The sequence below is a fragment of the Apodemus sylvaticus genome, chromosome 13 (genome assembly GCF_947179515.1).
Source record: "Apodemus sylvaticus chromosome 13, mApoSyl1.1, whole genome shotgun sequence".
NCBI lineage: Eukaryota > Metazoa > Chordata > Mammalia > Rodentia > Muridae > Apodemus > Apodemus sylvaticus.
Genome location: NC_067484.1, coordinates 19,948,253 through 19,969,618, shown reverse-complemented (window position 1 = coordinate 19,969,618; position 21,366 = coordinate 19,948,253). Strand labels below are relative to the sequence as shown.

The following is a 21,366-nucleotide window of genomic DNA, read 5'->3' as shown; positions in this document are numbered from 1 at the left end:
CAAAAAGCTTTGCTTTGATATGTTTTCTCAAATCAAGCCTTGCATTGTATCTTTTATAGCTCTAATCACATCAGTATGTACTCTCTCTCCTCCTCAACCTCAGATACAGAAACCCGCCTTTTCGTGTGAAACGCTTGTTCATGGTCTTTAATACTCTCTGCAATGAAGAAGCAGGCTAAGCCGCTAAAACTCTCGAGTTCATGTGGGCAGGTCCACACCCCGGCAGGTCCACCTTCCTTCATTCTTCTACTCAACTGTGGCTCCTGCGTTCCAGGAAATGATTTGGGACAGGACTTAGACAGTCAGAAAGGAGGCTTGTGGTTTCTTTACAGTAGGTAGGAGGTTATTTTAAAAGTAAGGTAGTTTTAAAGATAAGAAAAGTTACACTGAAAAGCAAAGGCTGTAGGACTGGTTGGGTTTGGCATCTGGACTGCTGGCACTGCCAGCCACTCATGGTTTATAAAGAAAAGATAAGCTTTCAGGGGAAGACTGGACTGCCCCCAGTGACTCTGGAGGGGACGGCATCAGTACTTCTGAGCATCTGGATCAGTTCTGCTTGGTATAGAAGTAAATGTGCTTTCCTTCCTTCTTTGCACTCAACAGTTCCCATTAGCCATTTATGGTTTTTTCTTTGTTTGGTTGGTTTGTGCCCCCCCACCCCCACCCCACACATCATGCCTCAGAGATTCATCTGTTTATAACTCTTCCAAGAGAAATTAATGTGTAATTTGTTCAACTTAGGGATTTTGGGCAGTATTGGTTCCAGATAAGAACAATACTGTGGACTCTCTTTCAGACCTTATTATTTCTTTCCAGGTTAATACTCACTTATTGTTGGGGTTCCCAGAATTGTTTCACAAACCACTAGAACACTAATCTCAATCAGATAGGGCTCATTTATCGAGCATTCACCCCAGAACTGGCCAACCAGGGCTGTGGTCCAGGTTCTGGAACTGAACCATTACCTTGAGTTAAGATTCTACAGGGTTTTTAAGCCTAAAAATCCATAAACATCTGTGCCAAGTTAATTCTACCAATCAGGATTTAGAGATAGGGGGACTTCCTTAGGAACATGTCTTTGTTGTACACTTGCCCTGCTCCCACTGGTTGGGGTATTCAACTGTGGCAGGGGACTTTGTCTAATATTCATCTCTTGTAAACAAGGATGTCAGTTACCCACATGCATGTCTCTTTCTGCCAAGTAGGATGTCAGTTCCCAGGGAGGTCTTGGGAACTTAAACTTTACTAAACCACTACTCAATATGGAAGTCTTATTCTAAATAGTTTCGTTTTCTTTCTTTCTTTCTTTCTTTCTTTCTTTTTTTTTCTTTTTTTTTTTGTGTGTGTGTGTGTGTGTATGTGTGTGTTTGTTTTTTGTTTTTTTGGATTTTGGTTTTTTCAAGACAGGATTTCTCTGTATAGCCCTGGCTGTCCTGAAGCTCACTCTGTAGACCAGGCTGGCCTCAAACTCAGAAATCTGCCTGCCTCTGCCTCCCAGAGTGCTGGGATTACAGGCGTGTGCCATCACCGCTCGGCTCTAAATAGTTTCTTATATACCATAAAAGCTTATACATAGGTGCAGGTCTAAAGTTATGGGTAACTGTACAAAATAGTTCTACCGACTTCTATCATGATTGGCTTCCAAGGGTATAGAATATAACAATATGTAATCAATCTTGGCATTAGAAAGTTTTCTTATAATGGCAGGTTAGACAGGTAACAGTTACCTAGGCCTTAAGTCCATCTAAGCCTTAATATTTTATTTAGGTTCTAACTTAGCCCTTCTTGTCTGCATACATACATTATGTATGTATGTATGTATGTATGTATGTATGTATGTATGTATCTACACATCCAATCAACTGCAGATCAGAACGACTACAAAAAAGCCAGAGGCAGTGGCTTTTTTGTACTTTCCAGTAATTACATCACTCAGGAGACAGATTCATGAGTATAAAGCCAGCTTGGACTGACTGTGTTCTCAGTGTACTAGAAAGGAAGGGGAAAGGGAGAGAGGGAACTAGGGTAAGAAATATTCTAAAGGAGAAATAAAATTTTGTTTATGCTAAACAATATGTAGTTCTTGTCATTATTCCATAAAGGATTCAGTATAACAACTGCACAGCATTACATTGTGTAAAGTGCTATATTGAAAGATGATTCATTCAAGTTATCTACTAGGAAGAGGGTGGCTGTGTGTGGCTGTGTGTACTGTACTGCTTTCAAAATAGGACCTCTGGACTTTGGCATCTCTAGGGGCTCTTGGAACCAAATGTATGGATACCAAGTGTTCCTTTTGTCAAATACTGGTTTGTGGTTCAGCTAACAGGAATTTTAAGGAGAATAGGGAACCTGGCAGATATAACCAAGGCTTAATAAGGTTACCTGAAGAAATTAGTATTTTAAAGTTTGACTGGAACATCTAGGTTCTGTTTTCCTTTCCTTTCATATGTGTGAAGCTCCCAAAAAGGCAAGGTATGTTCTATGGAAATTTTTTTTTTAATGTAGGTTTTTAAATTAACGTTACACCTTTGGGTGTTTCTGGAGGGATTAGCATCAGTAGTTTGTATGATTATTCCCTGGCACTAATTGGACAGTTATTTAAGTACTTTTTCCTTCACTCTTTCCGGTGAGGTTTTTTTCAGTCTTCTGTTCCTTTTAGTTATGGGACAAGGTTTTGCTAAAAAGGTCATGTAGACCATGAATTTGATATACAGCCCAGACTGGCCTCTTACTGTGCTCCTGCTGCAGCCTTCCCAAATGCTAGGATCACAGGCGTGCAGAGCACATCTTTATTTTAAAGACAAGAAGACCCATAAAAGGGAGGATTTTGCGTTTGAGACTTGATTGACTGAAGCTTTTTCTGGATTTGTTTGTTTGTTTGTTTGTTTGTTTGACACAAGGTTTCTCTGTGTAGCCCTGGCTGTCCTGGAACTCAATCTGTAGACCACGCTGGCCTCGAACTCAGAAATCTGCCTGCTCTGCCTCCCAAGTGCCGGGATTAAAAGTGTGAGCCACCACGCCTGTTTTTTTTTTTTTTTAATTATGTGCATGTGCGTATGCCTGAGTGTGTCTTTGTGCAGTCAGGAGCCGAGCGGGTCGGAAGAGAAGGTCTTACTCCTTGAGACTGGAGTTACTTGGAACAGGCAGTTGCTGCCCTGTGGGTACTGGGAACTGAACCCTGTTCTGTGCAAGAGCAGTTGTTACTAAACCATCTCTACAATTCATAATATGTATTTTTGGTCTCTGCACTCTTTTCCAGTAGATATTAGACAAAGACAAGCAGAATGCATTTTTTTCCCCTTTTGAGGGATAGTGGGATGGGGCAGTGGTTGTCATGTAGCCCAGACTGGCCTCAAATTCAATAGATAACTGAGGATGCTGTTGAACTCTGGAGCTAGCATTATAGGCCCGGACTACCACACCCAGCATTTTTCTCAACAAATTCTTGTATGGAGTTTTTTCTGAGTGTATAAAATGACCATGATTGCAACTTGACAGTATTCTATAAGGGTAGGATGACTGTACACCTTCAGACCCAGAAAGACCCCACAGAAGTGCTTCTAGGTATCCACAAGGAGGCATGCAAACTTGTGGATAGGTGTGCTTTATGGTATAATAAAATAGTAAAACTACAATTATGCTTAGGAGAACTTAATTATAGTGCATTTATATAATAGAATACAGTAGTAAAAATGAATGTCCAAATCTACCTATAGTAACCTACATAGATCTCTCATGATAGGGAAATTGCTAAGTGTACACACTGATAGACATTTTCCTCGGTGATGCAGATACAGGTCAGATTAGACCAGATTAAAGGTAGGTAAAGGCAAATTTATTAGGAGACAGCTCTCAGGTGGGTTCCCTGATCACATAGGTGGAGGTCAGTGAAGGCACACATCCTGGTTAAAGAAAGCGAGTTTATAGAACTTAGGGGAGGATGATGGGGTGCCAACTAGGACCTGGGATGGTGTCCATACATGGCCAAGAACTGAGCCTCTGGGTAGGCACTCGGGTGGGTTGCCAGAAACACAGAGATGAGGAGTGATGACTTGTCAGCCCCCAGTTTTCTCTGCCAGCAGGGTTGGAGGACAGAGGGGTTTTCTAGCTTGTGCAGGGGATGAGCCAGGGTGGCCTAACATCTGACCTCTTTGGGTATAGGGGTGCCGATTCAGATCTTGTGACTTCCTTCTGAAGAGGGGCAGCAATGGGTGGGAGTAGGTAGGGGGACGCTTGCAAAGTGAGCCCATAGTTCCTGGTCCTCAGGAGGTGTGGGTGTAGGAGCATTTGGTTGACTGTTAACGTGGGAAATTTTACTCCTGGAGGAAGAGGAAAGGGCAAGGTGCTAGGAGACAACACTATGGACAGGGCGAGCCACGTGAAGAGTTAAGACTTAGAAAGCATGGAATGGCGATGCGGCCTTGCTGTATTTGTGGAGTTCTTCAGACAGTTTGTGAAGTGACTTGCTCTGGGTCTCCACCATGCCAGACTCATTGATGTAATAGTAACATTTTCTCCCAGAAATGGAGGTGTCACCCTTATAAGTCATGAAGAGGTTAAGGGCCCTCAAGGTCTTTTGAAGCTTATAAGAATCTTACTAAGATTTTAAAAAAGAAATAAATTTTAGACATGTTAGCATTATCATTGTTTGTAATCTATACCGAAATCCATATTATAGAGAAGGCAATAGATTCATACCTCTATGTCATAGTAGAGGCTTGGGAAACAGTTAAAATCTAATTAATATTAAAGCTTTGAGCTTAACATAGCAAGGGAAGACTCTGAAGCAGTTTACATTTCTCATATACCTTAAATCACTTTCCTATCACCATCCAATATTTTCACATCCTTCAACCTTCATGACTTCATTTACCAGCCTCAAAACATCTTCCCAGACCCTCAAACATTTCCTTAGGAGCTTTCAGACCCTCAGACCTTACCTAAATTTTCTATCCCTTTTTAAACTGCTATTTACCACTAGACACAGGCGGCTGACCACTGGGCATAGCCATTGCCAAGCAAGCTCAGTTAGGTAAAGGAATAGCAAAAAGTTACATTGACTTTTTGTTTGTTTTTTGTTTGTTTAAGTCTAGTAACAAGGTAAATTGTGTCTAGACCTAGTAGTGGCAGCTCTATGAGAGTGAGGCTTGAGGCCTGACTTTTATATATCAAGAAGTCTGAGAAGGCAGCTGAAGCCTTGTTTTTTGTCCTTAAATTGATCTACAAACCCATCAGAGACACTAGAAGGATAAATTTTATCTGAGCAAGCAGCCTCCAAGTCTTAAAACTGACACAGACACCAGACTACTTGGATAGTCAGTCATCCACTGTTCCTCTGTGGTTCCATTTTGGCGATTAGGCTCAGAAAATCTGGCAGACATTTTTGTGAAGAAGAGCTGTCATGCTTTGTCTAGGCAAAGCCAGTCAGTCACCTTCCCAGTGTCTCGTGTCACAGTTTGGACAGTGCTGTCACAGTCAAGGCGAAGGGCAGTTTATAGCCCTGCCCAGCTTTGCCGCATTTAAAGCAGGCTTCAAGGTAGAGGTTCTTCTCTGCCCTTCTTTGGAGATCGAGGGTGCTGTCAGCAGCCTGTGTGTCTCTATTACAAAAAGCTTTTTTATTAAACATTTAAAATGTCATATTCTGTAGATCTTTGAAGTGTTTGACAACCATTTGTTTATCTAAAGTATATCTAAATAGAAAACGTTTGGGTTTTGGCTATTTATTTTTTGTTTTGACTTTGAAAATATATAGAGAAAGCTGAATATAGCTTATTTTGGTAACAATGATTATAAGTTTAGTTATGAACATATTAAAGAATATGATTATTTATGAAATAGTCGATAATTGTATGTTTTAATTATGTTTAACAGTTTATAATAAGTACCTGAATGATACTTTCAAACTTCAGTGTTAGGACAGGGAAGGGTTAATAAGCTTGGAAAATGACAATTATTTTGCTTTTTGGACCATGGCTGAGGGAACTGTTATCACAAGGTCACAAATTGTACTGTAGCTTATTTGGTTATCAACAGTGTAGAATTTAGCTTTAGGAAGGGGGAAGGGGCATGGCACATCGGGCTGAGAGGAGGAGGCTTTTTTGGAGGGACTATTGAAGTGGTGCAAGTTTAGGGACCCAGTGGGGCAGAGGGGGTCAGATTTTGGGTGTGGAGGAAGGGTTGCTGTGGTCCAGGTATGGCTTAGGGAAGCTGTGGTTTGGAGGGACTAGAGTGACCAGTTGTTAAGGAGTGTTGGAGAGGCTGATGTGCTTAGGATGTATACCGCGAGGCCTCCCCACAGGCCAGGCTGCACTGTGAGGAGGGGGCTGCTGGACCTCAGGCAAACTGAAAGGAAGAGGGGAAGGGGCGTTGCCAGGGCCATGTGGGGACATAGCAGGCTGAAGAGTCAGGCTCTGGAATTCAGAATCAAATTTACAGCAAGCGACCCACACCTACCTAAGGAGTTAGATGAGCTGCCTGATCAGAGCCACCATTGTAGCCAAAACAAGTGAGTAGTCAAGGAAGAAGTGCGGGGAAGGCGGGGCTCGCTCAAGGGAGGGGACTCCGGTTTGGGGTCTGAGTCCTTGGAGGCAAGGAGTCTGCTGGAGTGCCCATCCTTGCTTGTTAGTCCTGAGCCTTAAAATGTTGGCTACAGAGGAGGGGCCACCGTGCAGTTCCCAACAAACCTGGACAGAAGGGAGCTCAGACCATTTGCCCATAAATCAGCAGAAAATTTAAGATCATGGAGGATATTAACATTAAGAGAGCACTCTGGTAGCCATTTATTGGAGCCAGGCCATAGAAAAAGATGTTTTGGAAAAATTTTGTAGCAGGGCTGACTGAAGATGTGGTTTAGACTCGGTGTTGCCCATCTCCCAGCTTTGAGGGAGACCTATGACACAGTGTCCCATGTGATAGCCCATGGTCAAACAGTAGTGGTTGGGAAATCTTGGAAACAACATCTCTGAATCCAAAGGTTCCTCGGAACAAAGAGCCCCTCCCTGGTCTCTGCATCAGCTCCTGTCTCTAGGGTCCTCCCTGACTCCCTTCACTGGTGAACAGTGCTGTGGAAGTGGGAAGCTGAGCGAACCCGTTCCTCCCCAAGGTTCTTTGCTTATGTTTCAGTAGTAACCCTAAGACACCTTGTAAAGATAGGAAACAAATGGGGACAAATGACTAATAAATTAATTCTCTAATTTAAAAAGAACCTATAAAGCACCAGGCATGGGGGCAACTGCATATAATGCAGACATCGGGATATAGACACAGGAATATTGTTGTAATACTAGAGAAAACCCAGATCTACAGAGTGGTTCCAAGTCAGGTAGGGCTACAGAGTAAAATCCTGTCTCAAAACAAAACAAACCCCAAGTCTCAACAAACCTCAAATCTCTGATTCCTCTTCTTAAGCCTCTATATTTTAAGCCCCCTTACTAATGATCTATAAACCAAATTTATCCTTTTGTGATACAACTCCCAATCAAGATTAAAGAGGTCAGCAATGGTAGCACAGGTCTGTAACCCTAGCTCCTAGGAGGCAGGAGGATTATGAATTCAAGGCTAGTCTGGGCTACATAACAACTTGTCAAACAATGAAGTGCTTAACAAGTGTTTGAGGGGGAAATTTGCAAAGTAAAGTTGCCCACATTAGAAAGTGAGGATCCGATCTTTAAAATTTGCAGCATGGAGCTAGAAATGAAGCTTAGTTGATATCATGCTTGCGTCGAATGCATGAAGTACACACACACACACACATCTTATTTGTACTATAGAACTTGACTTTCCCCTCAATGTATAGCTTATTTACAGGGATTTATAGATTACCTATAAATACCGGCCACCCCTTGAGCACACATACCAGTTCAGAACATAGTGGTGGCAATTAGAGTGTTTTAATTGTCCACAACCAAGGATGACTAGACCTTACTAATATAGTGTTCCTGTCTGTGTATTCATTATTCTCAAAATAAAGCATGTATTACTCACCAGAGTTGTTCTGAGAAACCTGAAAGTAAGTCAGAGCATCTCATCCTAACATTTTCTTTCCGAGTTGTAACTCAATTAAAAAGAAAATATATATATAAACCTAAGCATTATAAAAGTTTCATGCATTAAATGTTGGATTTTGATTTTTTTAAATGTTATTTTTTTCCAAAAGAGAAGCAGCTTAATACTAAGCAATATCTTCCCGAATGTGAATGGTATTTTTGATTGCTTACCAGTTTTTAATTGTCCATTGTTTGTTAAACTGTATTTTTAATTTCATTTGCTCTCTCCTAGGGAGTGAAAGATGGCAGCACGCCGTGTGTTAAAGGCTGTTTTGGTAGATCTCAGCGGCACACTTCACATTGAAGATACAGCTGTGCCAGGCGCACAGGAAGCTCTTAAAAGGCAAGCTGTCCTCCAGGTTCAGATGACAAATTCGTTTTTAAGTGCCGCTTTACCAAGGCTGATCATTAGCTGAATGGATGGCCTTAAGATGGCATTTCACCAGCTCACCATACAAGGCAGAACTGCCTTGGGTCTGTAGAAGATGTATGCGTCGTAATATCCTCCCTACATTGTTCTCCCTGCTTTATTAGGCTTGGCCTTTTGCTCTAGTCTTTTTGTTCTCTGCCTCCCCCCCAACCCCCACTCTGTTTTTGTTTTTTAAAAAAAAAAAACCTATCATGTAAATTTGGAGATGAAGAGTCAAGAAACTAAAATAGCAATTTAATTCTAAAACTACAGAATGAACAGCACTGGGGGGAAATCGAGAGTCCTGAGATCCACATTCTGCCTCCTGATCACCTAAGATCGAATACTGAATTTGCAACTGTTAAAAGTCATTCCTTGTTGAAAGACTTGGAGTTTTTGAAAGCTTTCTGTCAACTACCTTTAATACTTCCAAAGTTTAAAGACTATATTTCTGGTTCACCAAGTACGATAGTGAACAAGCCGAGAAACAAGCAGAGAACACATGAAATGCATGTTAAAGAGAACTGAGGGGTGGAGAGGGCTCGTTACATACAGTGCTTGCTCAGCAAACCCGAGGGAGGGCCCAGCACCCACTCACAGCCAGGTGTGCTGCATCCCTGGGGCTTCCTGACTGGTCAGCCTAGCCAAATCTGCAAGCCTCAGGCTAATGGGAGACCTTGTCTCAGAAGAGGTAAACAGTGTCAAAGCAATGATGTCTGAGGTGGCCCTCTAGCCATATGCATGAACACACATGTGCACATATACACACATGTACACAGGGTGAGCCAAGTATGGATGTTTGCTCAGGGCACCATGGAAAAAATGTACTATTAAGTGTATTCATCTTGAAAAAAGTTAGAGGTTTTCAAAATCAACGGTATACAATTTGGTATTTGTCGTTTTCAAACTCCAGAATGTCCTCTGTGTACTGTTCATAAGAAAATCTGGTGACAAGCCTCAGCACTGCTGGGTCTGAGGGCAGCAGCAGCAGGCTTCCCCTCTGCAGTGCATCCTGCCCACTTAGTGAAGCAAACACAAATGCACTGTGCCCGTGCTCATTGGGTGCAGCTGGCACTTCCATTGGGAGTCATGATGCTAATTTTGTCATTGGAGGAATGATGGGCTTTATTTAAAACCAAAAACAACGGAGCCTCTGTCTCAGCCAGGCCTTCTACGGCTAGGATGGGTGTCAGCTGACCTGTGAGCCTCTGTGAATAGACTTCCTAGTGCCTGCTTTCTTGCCTTTTCTATCTCAGTATCTCAGGCTGGCCTTGGACTCAAAATGAATCCAAAGGTGGCCTTGCCCTCCTGAACCTCCCACTTGGATGTCTCAGGGGCTGGAATTGCAGGTGTGTCCCTCCACCCCCAACTCATGCTGTCTGGAGGAGAAGCCCGGCGTTTGTACACTCTAGGTAGGCACTCTTCCAGTTGAGACACATCCCCAGTTCTATTTATTTTTAACAGCTAAATTTAATTTTTATTTCCTCCACAGAAAACACTAGAGAAACTGAGCCAAAAATTCATGCTGACTTTGTACAAAATATAAAAGAAAATTTATAAAAATAAGTAAAAATAAGTAAAATTGAGCAGAATTATTTAAACTCTTCGGTTTTCTGTCTAGGGATTTCCTTTGTGATTCCTCTACTACTCATCCAAGTCCCCAGAACTCCCCCAAAGCCAGAGCCCAAGCTCTCCTCTAGGTCACCTGCGCTAGTCAGGGTGAGCCGATGTTCGTGTCAGTTGCCCTCCCAGCTCTCCACAGTTCTCTCAGTTGATTTTTTTTTTTGATCTACACTTGAATTATGAACACTGATGGCAGTGTTCCCTGCTAAGATTATTAACATTAATTCCTAAAAGCAGTTTACTTCAGAATCCATTTTAGAATGGACACACGAGTGAGCCCACATACTATCCATCCGGAGACTGCCAGCCCCACTGAGGAGCTGCAGGTCTGTAGGACATGCCAGGGCTGCAGGTCTGTGGGACATGCCAGGGCTGCAGGTCTGTAGGATATGCCAAGGCTTTGTTGAGACAAACACCATTCATTCACAGTACGATACATACTATAGACCTCCAGTTCAAGAGGAAAACCTATTGTCAGTACCTTCATTACTTGTAATTGTCTGAAGTATCATATTCCTTTATATGCATATCAAAACCCACACTGAATAGTGAAGTCTAGGTCAAAAAAGAGAACTTATTTTCCCACCTGTCTTTAAATCTTTGTCCACAAGTTCATCGAAACCACACCTCAGCCCCAGGTATCATTGCTTTGAAGATGATCTTTCTGCTTAGATTGAAAGAAAACTATCTCTGGTGAACAGTGATACCTCTGATGCTGTGTAACATCTGAGCCTGCCACTCTGCCAGGCAGGAGACTGTTGATTGAACTTTCTGGGGCACTGGAGGTTTCCCTGTCAGAGAATCCCTGTGCTGGCACCGCCTCTGTGGTTTCTGGGAAGTTGAAGGACTGACTAGTTACACAAAAAGTTTTGTTTTGTTTTTAAACAAAACTCATTAAACAGTAATGCTCATTTTTAAGATAATAGCCATGTTAAAGTAGTAATTTCTTTTGTGAGATAAACTACCAAATTTAATGTGTTCTACTGAAAAGTTGCCACACAGATACAATAGAGGAAGTCATGATTACAGTGGATTATTTAATCATATAAATTTACTTAATGTTCTTTTGGTGCATTATTAAAACTCTTCTGTTTTATTTGCTTGTTTTAAATTATGTCTAGCACTTTTATGCCTTGTAGCCTTCTGGAGAAGACATTAAAAGCAACAGACTATTAATATGAATTCTAAGTTATAGCTAAATTATAATTACCTTTAGATTTTATGTTGAAACACTGTTCAACATATATTGAGACTATTTGTAAAGAAAGCTAGATTCACAGATTCTTTCTCTGAAATCATCCCAATTTATTATTGAAAACCAGATCGTAGGATCAAATCCATCCTGTATGTTAGTAGTACTTACACACTTGCTGTGTAGCCCACACTGGCCTTGAACTCACTGTATGGCTCAGGCAGCTGCAATTTTCCATTCTTCTCCAGGCGGCTGGGTCTGACAAGCAAATGAGTTCTGAGCTTCTCTCTGTGCTGTCCAAGGAGTTTCTGTTTATAAACAGAGCAACTCACTGGTGTGTAGCTATCTCTGCTAACACCTCAGTTTGGTCATTTCTGTTACTTTCTTCCAGTTCATTTCACAAGTCTCTAATAACTGTGGCGTCCTTGGTTCTTCCAGTAGGAGCAATAAAACCCTGGCAGAACACCGGAAACCTTGCCGCAGCCCCACTGCTACCCTGCGGAACGAAGCTGCAGTTACTTGCTGCCGCCGTGGGTCTCAGTTTTGTCATGTCACATCAGGGGATGACCCTTAAGATAGCTCACCTCTCAGACACTGTGAGGACAATGGCCTTTCCTGTCCTTACCAAACTCCTCAGCCAGCCAAGGAAGGACAGCCAAAGGCCAGGAGCCCCACAGAGTGGGGATAGCTTTCGAAGTTCAACACTCCAGTCTGTGGAGGTGAGGCACTGCCCACAGGGTAGAGATCATTGGTAGGCATTCTGAGTAGGTTAAAAACAAAACAGCCTTTGTCCAGAACAGCACAGGACGTGTGCTCGGACCCTGACCCGTGCCAGCCCAGGAGGCTTTGTGGGCTGGGAGCTGAAAGCTGCTCTTCTGAATCTGACTTTTCCAGGTTGCGTGCTGCTTCCGTGATGGTTCGGTTTGTGACCAACACAACCAAAGAGAGCAAGAAAGACCTGCTGGAAAGACTGAAAAAACTGGAGTTTGATATTTCTGAAGATGAAATATTTACTTCCCTCACGGCAGCCCGAAATTTAATAGAGCAGAAGCAAGTCAGGCCCATGCTACTGGTTGATGACCGCGCACTGCCTGACTTCACAGGTGAGAGAGATTTGGGAGAGTGTGAACACCAGTCCTTCACATAGGGATCCCCGAAATCATGCAGGGGAGGGGGGCATCTAATCAGATATTCCTATCACTGAAATGGTCCACAAAACAAGACGACAAAACAAAAAGTGCCTTGTCCGTAGCAGCACAGTGACTTACCCTCTAACATTTGGTTGGTTAGCTCTACCCCCTCAGTTGCTGCTGTGCACTAGGAGGAGGAGCTGCCTCTGCGCCCCTCTTAGAACATGTTTATCTATATGAAAATAACCAATATATGTGAATATTTGAAGAAAATCGAAATATCTTTGCTAACATCTGCTTCAGTAGTAGATATAATAAAAAGAAATAACACTAAAAATATTCAGTTCTCACTGTGGGCAATTAGTTTGTTCCCTCAGCAAACTTTAACAAGTTACTTAATACTCATGGCAGTTAGTAAGAAACTTGACAGTGGGCATCTGAACACAATGAAGGGAAAGCGGGCGTTAGCTATGCATGATTCACAGACTTTGTGATCAGACCGTGGAGGTGAACAACTTTGTGTAGTTTGTCATATCCGAAGTCCTATTATTAGATACCAGGGTCTAAAACATCTTTGATATGAGTGAAACCAAAAGTGGATTAGGAAGCGGTTCTAAAACTGTAGACTTCTGCACAGTGGTACTTTTCATATTTGTCACGCATGTGCCAATTAGAAGTCTAATTTCCCTCGCCTCTTAGAATTCTATTCCCTCACCAGTTACTGTTGCTCTGATAAAACTCATAGATGTTCTCCTGGCTGTAATCAATAAAGCATTTTGAAATCAGAAATCACTTGCAAATATCAGGTTACCATTTTAAATTCAGGTATTCTAGCTATAAAACATCTATGAAAATATGGAAAAAATATTAATGCGTCTCTCTTCTCCCTCCTCTCCTACCCACCCCTCTCTCTTTTCCTCTCTCCTCTTAGACTTCCAAAATGTACTTCAAATTATGATGATAGCAAAATGTGCACATGTGGGAGATTTTCTTACACAGTGTGACTGACAGCTTTAAACTCTTACATTTCTTCATTGCCAGGAATTCAAACCCAGGACCCCAACGCTGTGGTCATTGGACTGGCACCAGAACATTTTCACTACCAGCTTCTGAACCAAGCATTCCGGTAAGCAGCTGAGAGGCTCATTAAAGGTTCTCCCTTCGTTTATTCTTTAGATTTTGGCACATAAGATTTCGTGTGTTAATTTCTCACTACCTAGCTTACACATTAGGATAAACATCTTCAAAGTGACATCAAATAATATTAGCTATCTTGGCGCACGTGAGTGTGTGTGTGTGTGTGTGTGTGTGTGTGTGTGTGTGTGTACGTGTGTGTAGTACGCACACACACACTCACACACATATACAGCTGTCACTGAATGGAGGTCAGAGGGCAGCTTTCAGAAATCGGCTCTCCTTTCACCTTGCAGGTCCTGAGGATCACATTTAAGTCTTAGACTTAATGGAGGCAGTTTTACCTGCATCACTTCATTTCGCTTTTGGTTTTCTAGTCATCCTCATTAATATGTGATGATCATTTTCCTCTTATTTAGAGAATCAATATTCTAGGACAAGAATTCACAATAAAATTGCAGCTGGAAAGGAAGTAGGGTTTGTGGTTGTTGTTGTTGTTGTTATTATTATTTTATTACTGTTGACATTTTCCACCAACAGTGCAGGTCACTGAGAGAAAGTAACATCCAGCAGTCAGCTGGAAACTATGAGGGTGATTCCCCTTCCTGAGAGGCCAGGCTATGCAGAGTGGGGCCTGTGACCATATTTTCAAAGCCACTAAGACGGAGTGCTGACGAAAGCCTGCCCTAGCAGGTGGCTGTAAAGATGGAGGATCAGCAAGTGTCCACATGACTACTAAATTACCAGGTCGGGGTGGGCGAGTCAAGGGTAAACGCCAGAAGAGTCCAGCCTCCACGTGTAGGTGAGAGGCTCACCTTAGTGGCCTGGAGACATTTGACTCACGAGCCAGCCAGGTGGAGAGACTCCAGTGGTGCTGGAGGCACATAGCAGGCCAGAGCTGTAACTCCAGTGTGTGTGTGTGTGTGTGTGTGTGCGCACGCGTTTAACCTCACCAACTCTTGCGGCTTCTACAAGAAACCTATAAACATGGTCTCCTACTCCCCAAAATAAACGGGACAAAATTTACTCACAGATCTGATCTGGAGAGAAGACTGATTTTTTTTTCTTAAACTTTTTGTTTCCTTATCTTGCTTTTTATGTCTTGTTAAACAACTAAAGAGTATAATTTGCCTTTGTATTTATGTCAGGTGAATACTTTAAAATGTTGCAGAAAGGTATATTGATTTAACTTAAAAAAAATGGTTTGATAGAGAAGTAGAAGTATATAGTGCTTGCCTTCCATACACAAAGCCCTTACTTAGTTCTGTCCTCAACTCCACATAAAGTGGGAGTGCTATCGTGTGCATTTATAATCCTAGCATTCAAGATGGAGTCAGAAGAGTCAAGACATTCAGTCATCCTCATCTAAATAGAGTTCAAGGTTAGCCTGGAGAGCAAGATGCTCTATCTCAAAACAACAGTCAAAAATAACCAACCAAACAGTGGCCCAATAGATGCCTGGTGTCTTAACTATAAGAACACTGCTTTTTATTTCTCCTACCATTGAGAACATACAAGAATCACCCTAATGTACACTTAATGTAGAATGTATTTCTTGATATGTATGCCCCGTAAGAAACTTTAATTAAGCAGATTTACACATCCACCTACATTGTTTGTTGTCGGTTTTAGAAAATGACCATCCTCATGTAAACTCTGAATGAGCAGAAATTGCAGTTTGAGGTCAAGTGTTCACTGCTGTGTGCCTGGTCACTGAGAGACCTGGGTTAATGGAACCACCGTCGTTTTCAGCGCTCACGGTCACTGTGATGCGCAAGCCTTCATTTAGAAATTCATTTAGTCACTACCAAATGGCTTGAGAATGTACTTCCCAGTACATTAAAGATAATAATAAAATAAAGATTAAAGATAATAATAAAACAAAACCTTATGTTTCACATACTTAAATCGTCTTGCTTTAGTTTCTTGGGAAATCATCTGCCATCCTTTGGTAAGGCTACCAGTGGTACCAGGGTTTATTGAAAGAGAGGCCTGCATTGCTCCTTCTCTGTTCCCTTTCATGCCCTTCTCTAGCCACAGTCTCAAGAAGAAGCTATTGATTGATTTTAGCTGGTAATTTGGGAAGGACATATTTAATAGGAAGTTGGGAGGTCTCTTTTAAATGAATACTAGACCCAGGGTAATAAAAATGTATGTTGACATAATACTGGCTTTGTAATTGCTCGGATGCTGTCTAATTAGTACACTTTCCTAACCATATTGATTTTTCCAATCCCCACATTTTAAAGCATTACAGTGTACTTATAGGTCAGCTCTAATTTCACAAATGCACTTAACAGCTGGATGGAGAGTTAACACAAATTCTAGGTCTTGGCCTTGTTTGCATATTGATGTTCCCACAGAGACTGCGCCCTCCACCCAGTGACTGCAGCTGTTTGGATTATATGTGGCAAATATAGGCATCTCAAATGAACCACCGATTAAATTACTATTCACGTTGATAATGAGAATAAGCATTGGATGATAAAGCCCATTGCATAACTGCCTTCACAGGCATTATGCATCAAGACAGATGTATCAAATTTCATATTATACTGCTTCATCTCTATTATATTTTTAATGAACCGGCCTCTCTAAAATGCATGGCTCATACATATATCTTACCTGCCTGAGCGAAACTGAGAATGATTTTAAAGAATTGGTTTGGGGAGAGGATGTAAACCAGCTCTTTAAAAAAAAAAAAAAGTATGATCTAGGTTTGTTTTGTCTAAAACATCCAGATTCTAAGAACCTGTGGTAATGTTTTTCCTCTCCATTTAATGCACACTGTACAGGAATAATTAATGTTGCAGTACTTCTCCACTGTTTTAACGAGTAGAAATTATCACTATGTGTGATACCTCCGACAAATGCCCTCTGCCCTCTCTGGCAATCACTGTAATATTAGGACCATGAATTTGATGCTCTCTTATTTTCATGCATTTCTTAATCAGTAATACATATGTAGCTCTCCCTAAATGATAGAGTATCAATTTTTTTATCTTTTTTTTTTTGCTTTTTTTCCTAGAAATACTTTGATTCATTATATGAATGTAGTTCTAATTTTATAGCAGTATAACTACATTATCACAAAGCCTGTTTATCTTATGATCTTAACTAGAAGTCCGATGTTTGAGCCTTTAAATAATGGACCAATTGGAAGGAAGCCTTCCTAGGAAAATAGATTACTTACTTATCTAGCCTGAACCTCATAAAAGACTGAAGAGTGCCTGATCATGGAAACAGCATGTTTGAATTGTGGACAACGCATAAGGGAATAAACTAAACGTTACCTGCTTCTGCCACCTGAAGAGGGTTGTAATCAGTATTTTAGTACATAGCTAGTTTGAGTTGGTTTCTGTGCACATATTTGTATATACTAGAATATCACAACTCAAAGATGCAAGGCATCACAAGCCCCCCTAAGGAGTCCTGATTGAGAGGCAGCTTTGAAGCTTCACTGATGACCTCTCTTCTGTAATTCTCTTTCCTGTTACAGGGTCTGAGCACTCTTCTGAGGTCACAAGGTGTTACCTTCTGGATTTAGGTACTTTTTGGATTGGAGAGGTTTTCTGTCTTTTTTTTTTTTTAAGTTAAACAGTTGGGGGTGGACCGAGAGATGGCTCGGCCATGAGGAGCACTGGACAATGCCCTTCGAGAAGACGATCCAGATGGTCTTACAGGCACAGGGGCAAAACATTCATACTTATAAATAATCCTTAACTTTTAATAGTTCCATGCATTTATATAAAGGCATTTAGAATTTGTCCTTCTCATTCTTCTTTCTCATCTTCCTCCCTCTCCCACTGAAACCCTTCCCAACAGGGTGTGGAGGAAGTCCTTAGAGTTGTTGTTGAATGGAGGATTGCTTGCTTAGGAACATATCTTTTTTAACAGCAGCACAGTCGGGTTTAAGTATTGTAATGTATTTAATTATGAATCAGGAGAAAACAACAGGGACAAGAGAAAAAGAGTGACAGCTTCTGAGTGTACAGGTGACACTTGAATCTTAGGAGTTAGAACCTAGGCACGAGAAATTTCAAAGCAGTGTGGTCAAATTAGAAAACTTTTTGTGGGACTCTTTGTGAAATGGCTGTCAGCCGTGCAGTCCTAATTAAAGTCCACAAAGGGTCAGCGAGATGCCTGATAAAGGATAATGGTGCTTCCTGACCAGTGACCTGAGTGCTGTCTCTGGAGCCTGTGTAGAAGGAGAGAAACTACTCTTGCATGCTCAAACTAGAATATAAAGCCTTGGACATGAGAAATGTAGAAAATACAACCAGAAGATTTTAGACTCCTGTGTAAGCTGAACACACACACAGTAAAGAACTTTCCTGCACCCCTTTGCCAGGCATTGCTGCTCCCCCACGACCCTGCTCTGGTTTCTGACACTGTCCTGCTCTTCACACGGATGAAATTGTACATGGGTCACTTTTGTTGTTGCTGCTTTAGACACCCACGCATGACAGGCAGTGGGCATCTCTTTTCCTGTTCTGGTCCCTGCCCTGTGGAGTGTGGCCTGTTGGACAAGCGTCCCAGGCCCTGTGGTGTGGTAGCTCTTGCTTTGCTTCCAGACTTGTCGCTGTGATGACTATTCTTCCGCATGTCTGTGGGGACACACAGTGTTCTCTTGGGTATGGATTTAGGAGTAAAGCTGCCAGATAATGGTGTAGGTAACAGTTAGCCTTGGTCAGCGTTGCCAGTTCACCCAGTGCCAGCCCCAGTCACACATTCTGCCAGTTCCATTCACCCCGTGCTCCCATCAGTCTTCTGCAGTCTGTGGGACTGCGGCTGTTCATGAGTCTCCATGGTAACTTCTTAATGAGTTTGTTCCTCTAAGGAGTGATATTGGAAAACTTTTCATGTACTATGAATATCAGATAGCTTTTCTTATGATGTGCCTGCCCACATCTTTTACTGTTCTGGCTGAGTTATATTTGTATTGATGTATAAGAGGTGTTTATGTGTTGTATATACCAGTCTTAGTTTCCATAGGGTACTGCAGATATTTCAGCCTGGATTGGATTTGCATTTTTGCTCTCCTATTAATATGAGAGCACAAAGTTCTTAATTTTGGTGGAATTCAATTTGTCAACATTTTCTTCTGTTCTATTTAATAAATGCTTAATACCCCAAGGACATGAAAATGCTATGTTTTCTTCTGTAAGCAGTTGTTTTGCCTTTAACAGTTAGGTGTGAGGTCTGTTTGAGTCTTTATGACTCGTATGAGGTAAGAGCGAGTGACTGAGAGTGGCTTGAGGCAGGGGCTTCCTATACGCCGTAGCCTGGCATTGAACTTGTGATCTCCTATCGCAGCCTCCCCAGAGCTGGGTTACGAATGTGCATCTCCATCCCAGAGAAGAGGTCATGTCTTAATACTTATTTGTTGCAGAAAAATTATAGAGACTTGCTCTTTTCCCCAGTGAGTTCCTTGACATACACAAGTGACTGTGTATGTTGCTTGTTTCTAGATTCTCCATCTTCACACTCTATGATTACCTTGGCTAGCATCCGTCCTTTGCACATCTATATAAGTTTTAGAATTGGCTTGTTAATTTCCCTTTTAGGAGCTCCCTAGCATTCACTGATGCTTTATTAAATATGTGGATTTGCAAAATAACAGTAATGCATCTTCCAGTCTATAAACATAAAGTGTATTTTTTCTTATTTGAGAGTTTGGTTCAGAACCATTTTGTGAGACATACCAGGCCCTTCTTTTAAATCAAAAATGCAGAGAGGAGTAAAGCAGACACGTGTTTTGGGATATGATAGCAAGGAATATATTCCAACAGATCGTCAGAATTACCAGGGCAGGTAGAGAAGAGGCCCATTTGGTCCAAGGAGGAGATTAGAAATGCTCTCTCTGATGTCCTGACACTTAAACTCAGATCTGTCACATGGGCAGGAGAAAGCTGGGAACAGTGTCATACTGTTCTGGTGGTGGGAACATGGCGTCTATGAGGCAGGACCGCATTCTAGAGTTTTTCCTGGAAATGAGAGAGCAGCTGGTGTCTGAACACTGTCCACTGTTGGGAAGGTGGCTGGAGAAGCGACTGGGTAACGGAAGGGAGACCTGCAGCTGTGTAACCTGCATTCCTTATGTCGGTGCCCCGGCAGCTCTTCCCAGCTCTATGGCCTTGAGTTTTCTGTTGTAGTCCCCAACCAGGATCAGCTCCGTTATTTTCTTTGCAAGCCTGAAATTTCCAGCCAGAGGCTTTGGTATCAGGACTTCTTTTTTCCTTCCTTCCTTCCTTCCTTCCTTCCTTCCTTCCTTCCTTCCTTCCTTCCTTCCTTCCTTCCTTCGCTTCCCTTCCCTTCCCTTCCCTTCCTTTTTGTTTTTTGTTTTTGTTTTTGTTTTTGTTTTGTTTTGTTTTGTTTTTTGGATTTGGTTTTTTTGAGACAGAGTTTCTCTGTATAGCCCTGGCTGTCCTGGAACTCACTCTGTAGACCAGGCTGGCCTCGAACTCAGAAATCCACCTGCCTCTGCCTCCCAGAGTGCTGGGATTACAGGCGCGCGCCACCACTGCCTGGCTTTTTCTTTCTTTCTTTCTTTCTTTCTTTCTTTCTTTCTTTCTTTCTTTCTTTCTTTCTTTCTTTCTTTCTTTTTTTCTTTAATTTTTCTATTTTTATTTTTGATTTTATGATTTATTTATTATATGTGTACACTGTAGCTGTCTTTAGACACACCAGAAGAGGGCATCAGATCTCATTATGCATGGTTGTGAGCCACCATGTGGTTGCTGGGATTTGAACTCAGGACCTTTGGAAGGGCAGTCAGTCTGAGCCATCTCTCCATCCCTCTTTTCTTTTTGTTTTTGTTTTTTGTTTTTGTTTTTTTTGGATTTGGTTTTTTTCGAGACAGGGTTTCTCTGTATAACCCTGGCTGTCCTGGAACTCACTCTGTAGACCAGGCTGGCCTCAAACTCAGAAATCCGTCTGCCTCTGCCTCCCAGAGTGCTGGGATTACAGGTATGTGCCACCACCGCCTGGCATCTTTTCTTTTCTTTTCTTTCTCTCTTTCTTATGTCACAATAGCCTTATAGTAAGAACATTTTAGATTTCCTGCCAACATGTTATTTTGTAACAGAAGTAGAAAGCCACTCTTTGTTACCTGTTTGCTAAACATAGGAATACTTATGGTATAGAAGTAGTTGCTTCTAATGTGCATTGCTTTTCTTGACACAGCCATTTCACTGTGTATCAAGCTGGCCTTGAACTTGAGATCCTCCTGCCTCTGCCTCCACAGAGGGAATTCTGGGAATATAGGTGTGTGCTACCATGCCTGACCCTATTTTCATATTTTCTGAAAAATATCAAACTACAAAAGATATTAGTCTGTACTCTAGGAAACACTTACGTAAATGTGCTCCAACCCTTGCAAGATCCAGTGAGGCTTGTGCTGAGCAGAGAGCGGTCGCACAAGAGCCTCCTTCCCAGCCTCTGGAGCCAGCGCCAGCCCAGAGAAATGTAGACAACTCACAGGTCCAACATTTCTAGGGAAGACACTCAAAATTAAGTACACACATCAATCAAGATGATAATTCTCATCCCCAGCTAATATACAATCAAATATTAACCAAGCTAAGTCAAATAGTTTTTAGTTTAGCTATGTAAGTGGAAAACAATTCCCATTCTGTGGTACAGAAGCAAATAAATGGGATTGGGAGATAGACTGGGTGAGTCTTCCTGTGCTGTGCTAAGTCACTGCTCACGAAGACCAGCAGCAGGGCAGTGCAGGCTCTGGCCTGTGCTCCGAGTCACTTGTAGTATCTAACAGCAAACCCCTGGAATAGTCCGGTATTGGCTTTTACTTAATAAAATATTTAATCA

General features: G+C 41.9%; 1 protein-coding gene and 1 non-coding gene across 2 annotated transcripts in view; one reads left to right on the top strand and one right to left on the bottom strand.

The window, feature by feature from the left end:
* The window catches only part of Hdhd2 (haloacid dehalogenase like hydrolase domain containing 2), a 31,646-nt gene that overhangs the window by 1,053 nt on the left and 9,227 nt on the right, over nucleotides 1-21,366 (top strand). Inside the window, exons 2-4 of the mRNA XM_052155380.1 lie at nucleotides 8,281-8,391; nucleotides 12,167-12,375; nucleotides 13,444-13,528. Of these exons, the coding sequence (XP_052011340.1) occupies nucleotides 8,291-8,391; nucleotides 12,167-12,375; nucleotides 13,444-13,528 (395 nt within the window). The 5' untranslated portion in view covers nucleotides 8,281-8,290. The remainder of the gene's footprint in view (nucleotides 1-8,280; nucleotides 8,392-12,166; nucleotides 12,376-13,443; nucleotides 13,529-21,366) is intronic.
* Nucleotides 10,590-10,712, bottom strand: LOC127664278 (small nucleolar RNA SNORA40). The gene has a single exon (XR_007973135.1). It is a non-coding gene; the product is annotated as a small nucleolar RNA SNORA40 (small nucleolar RNA).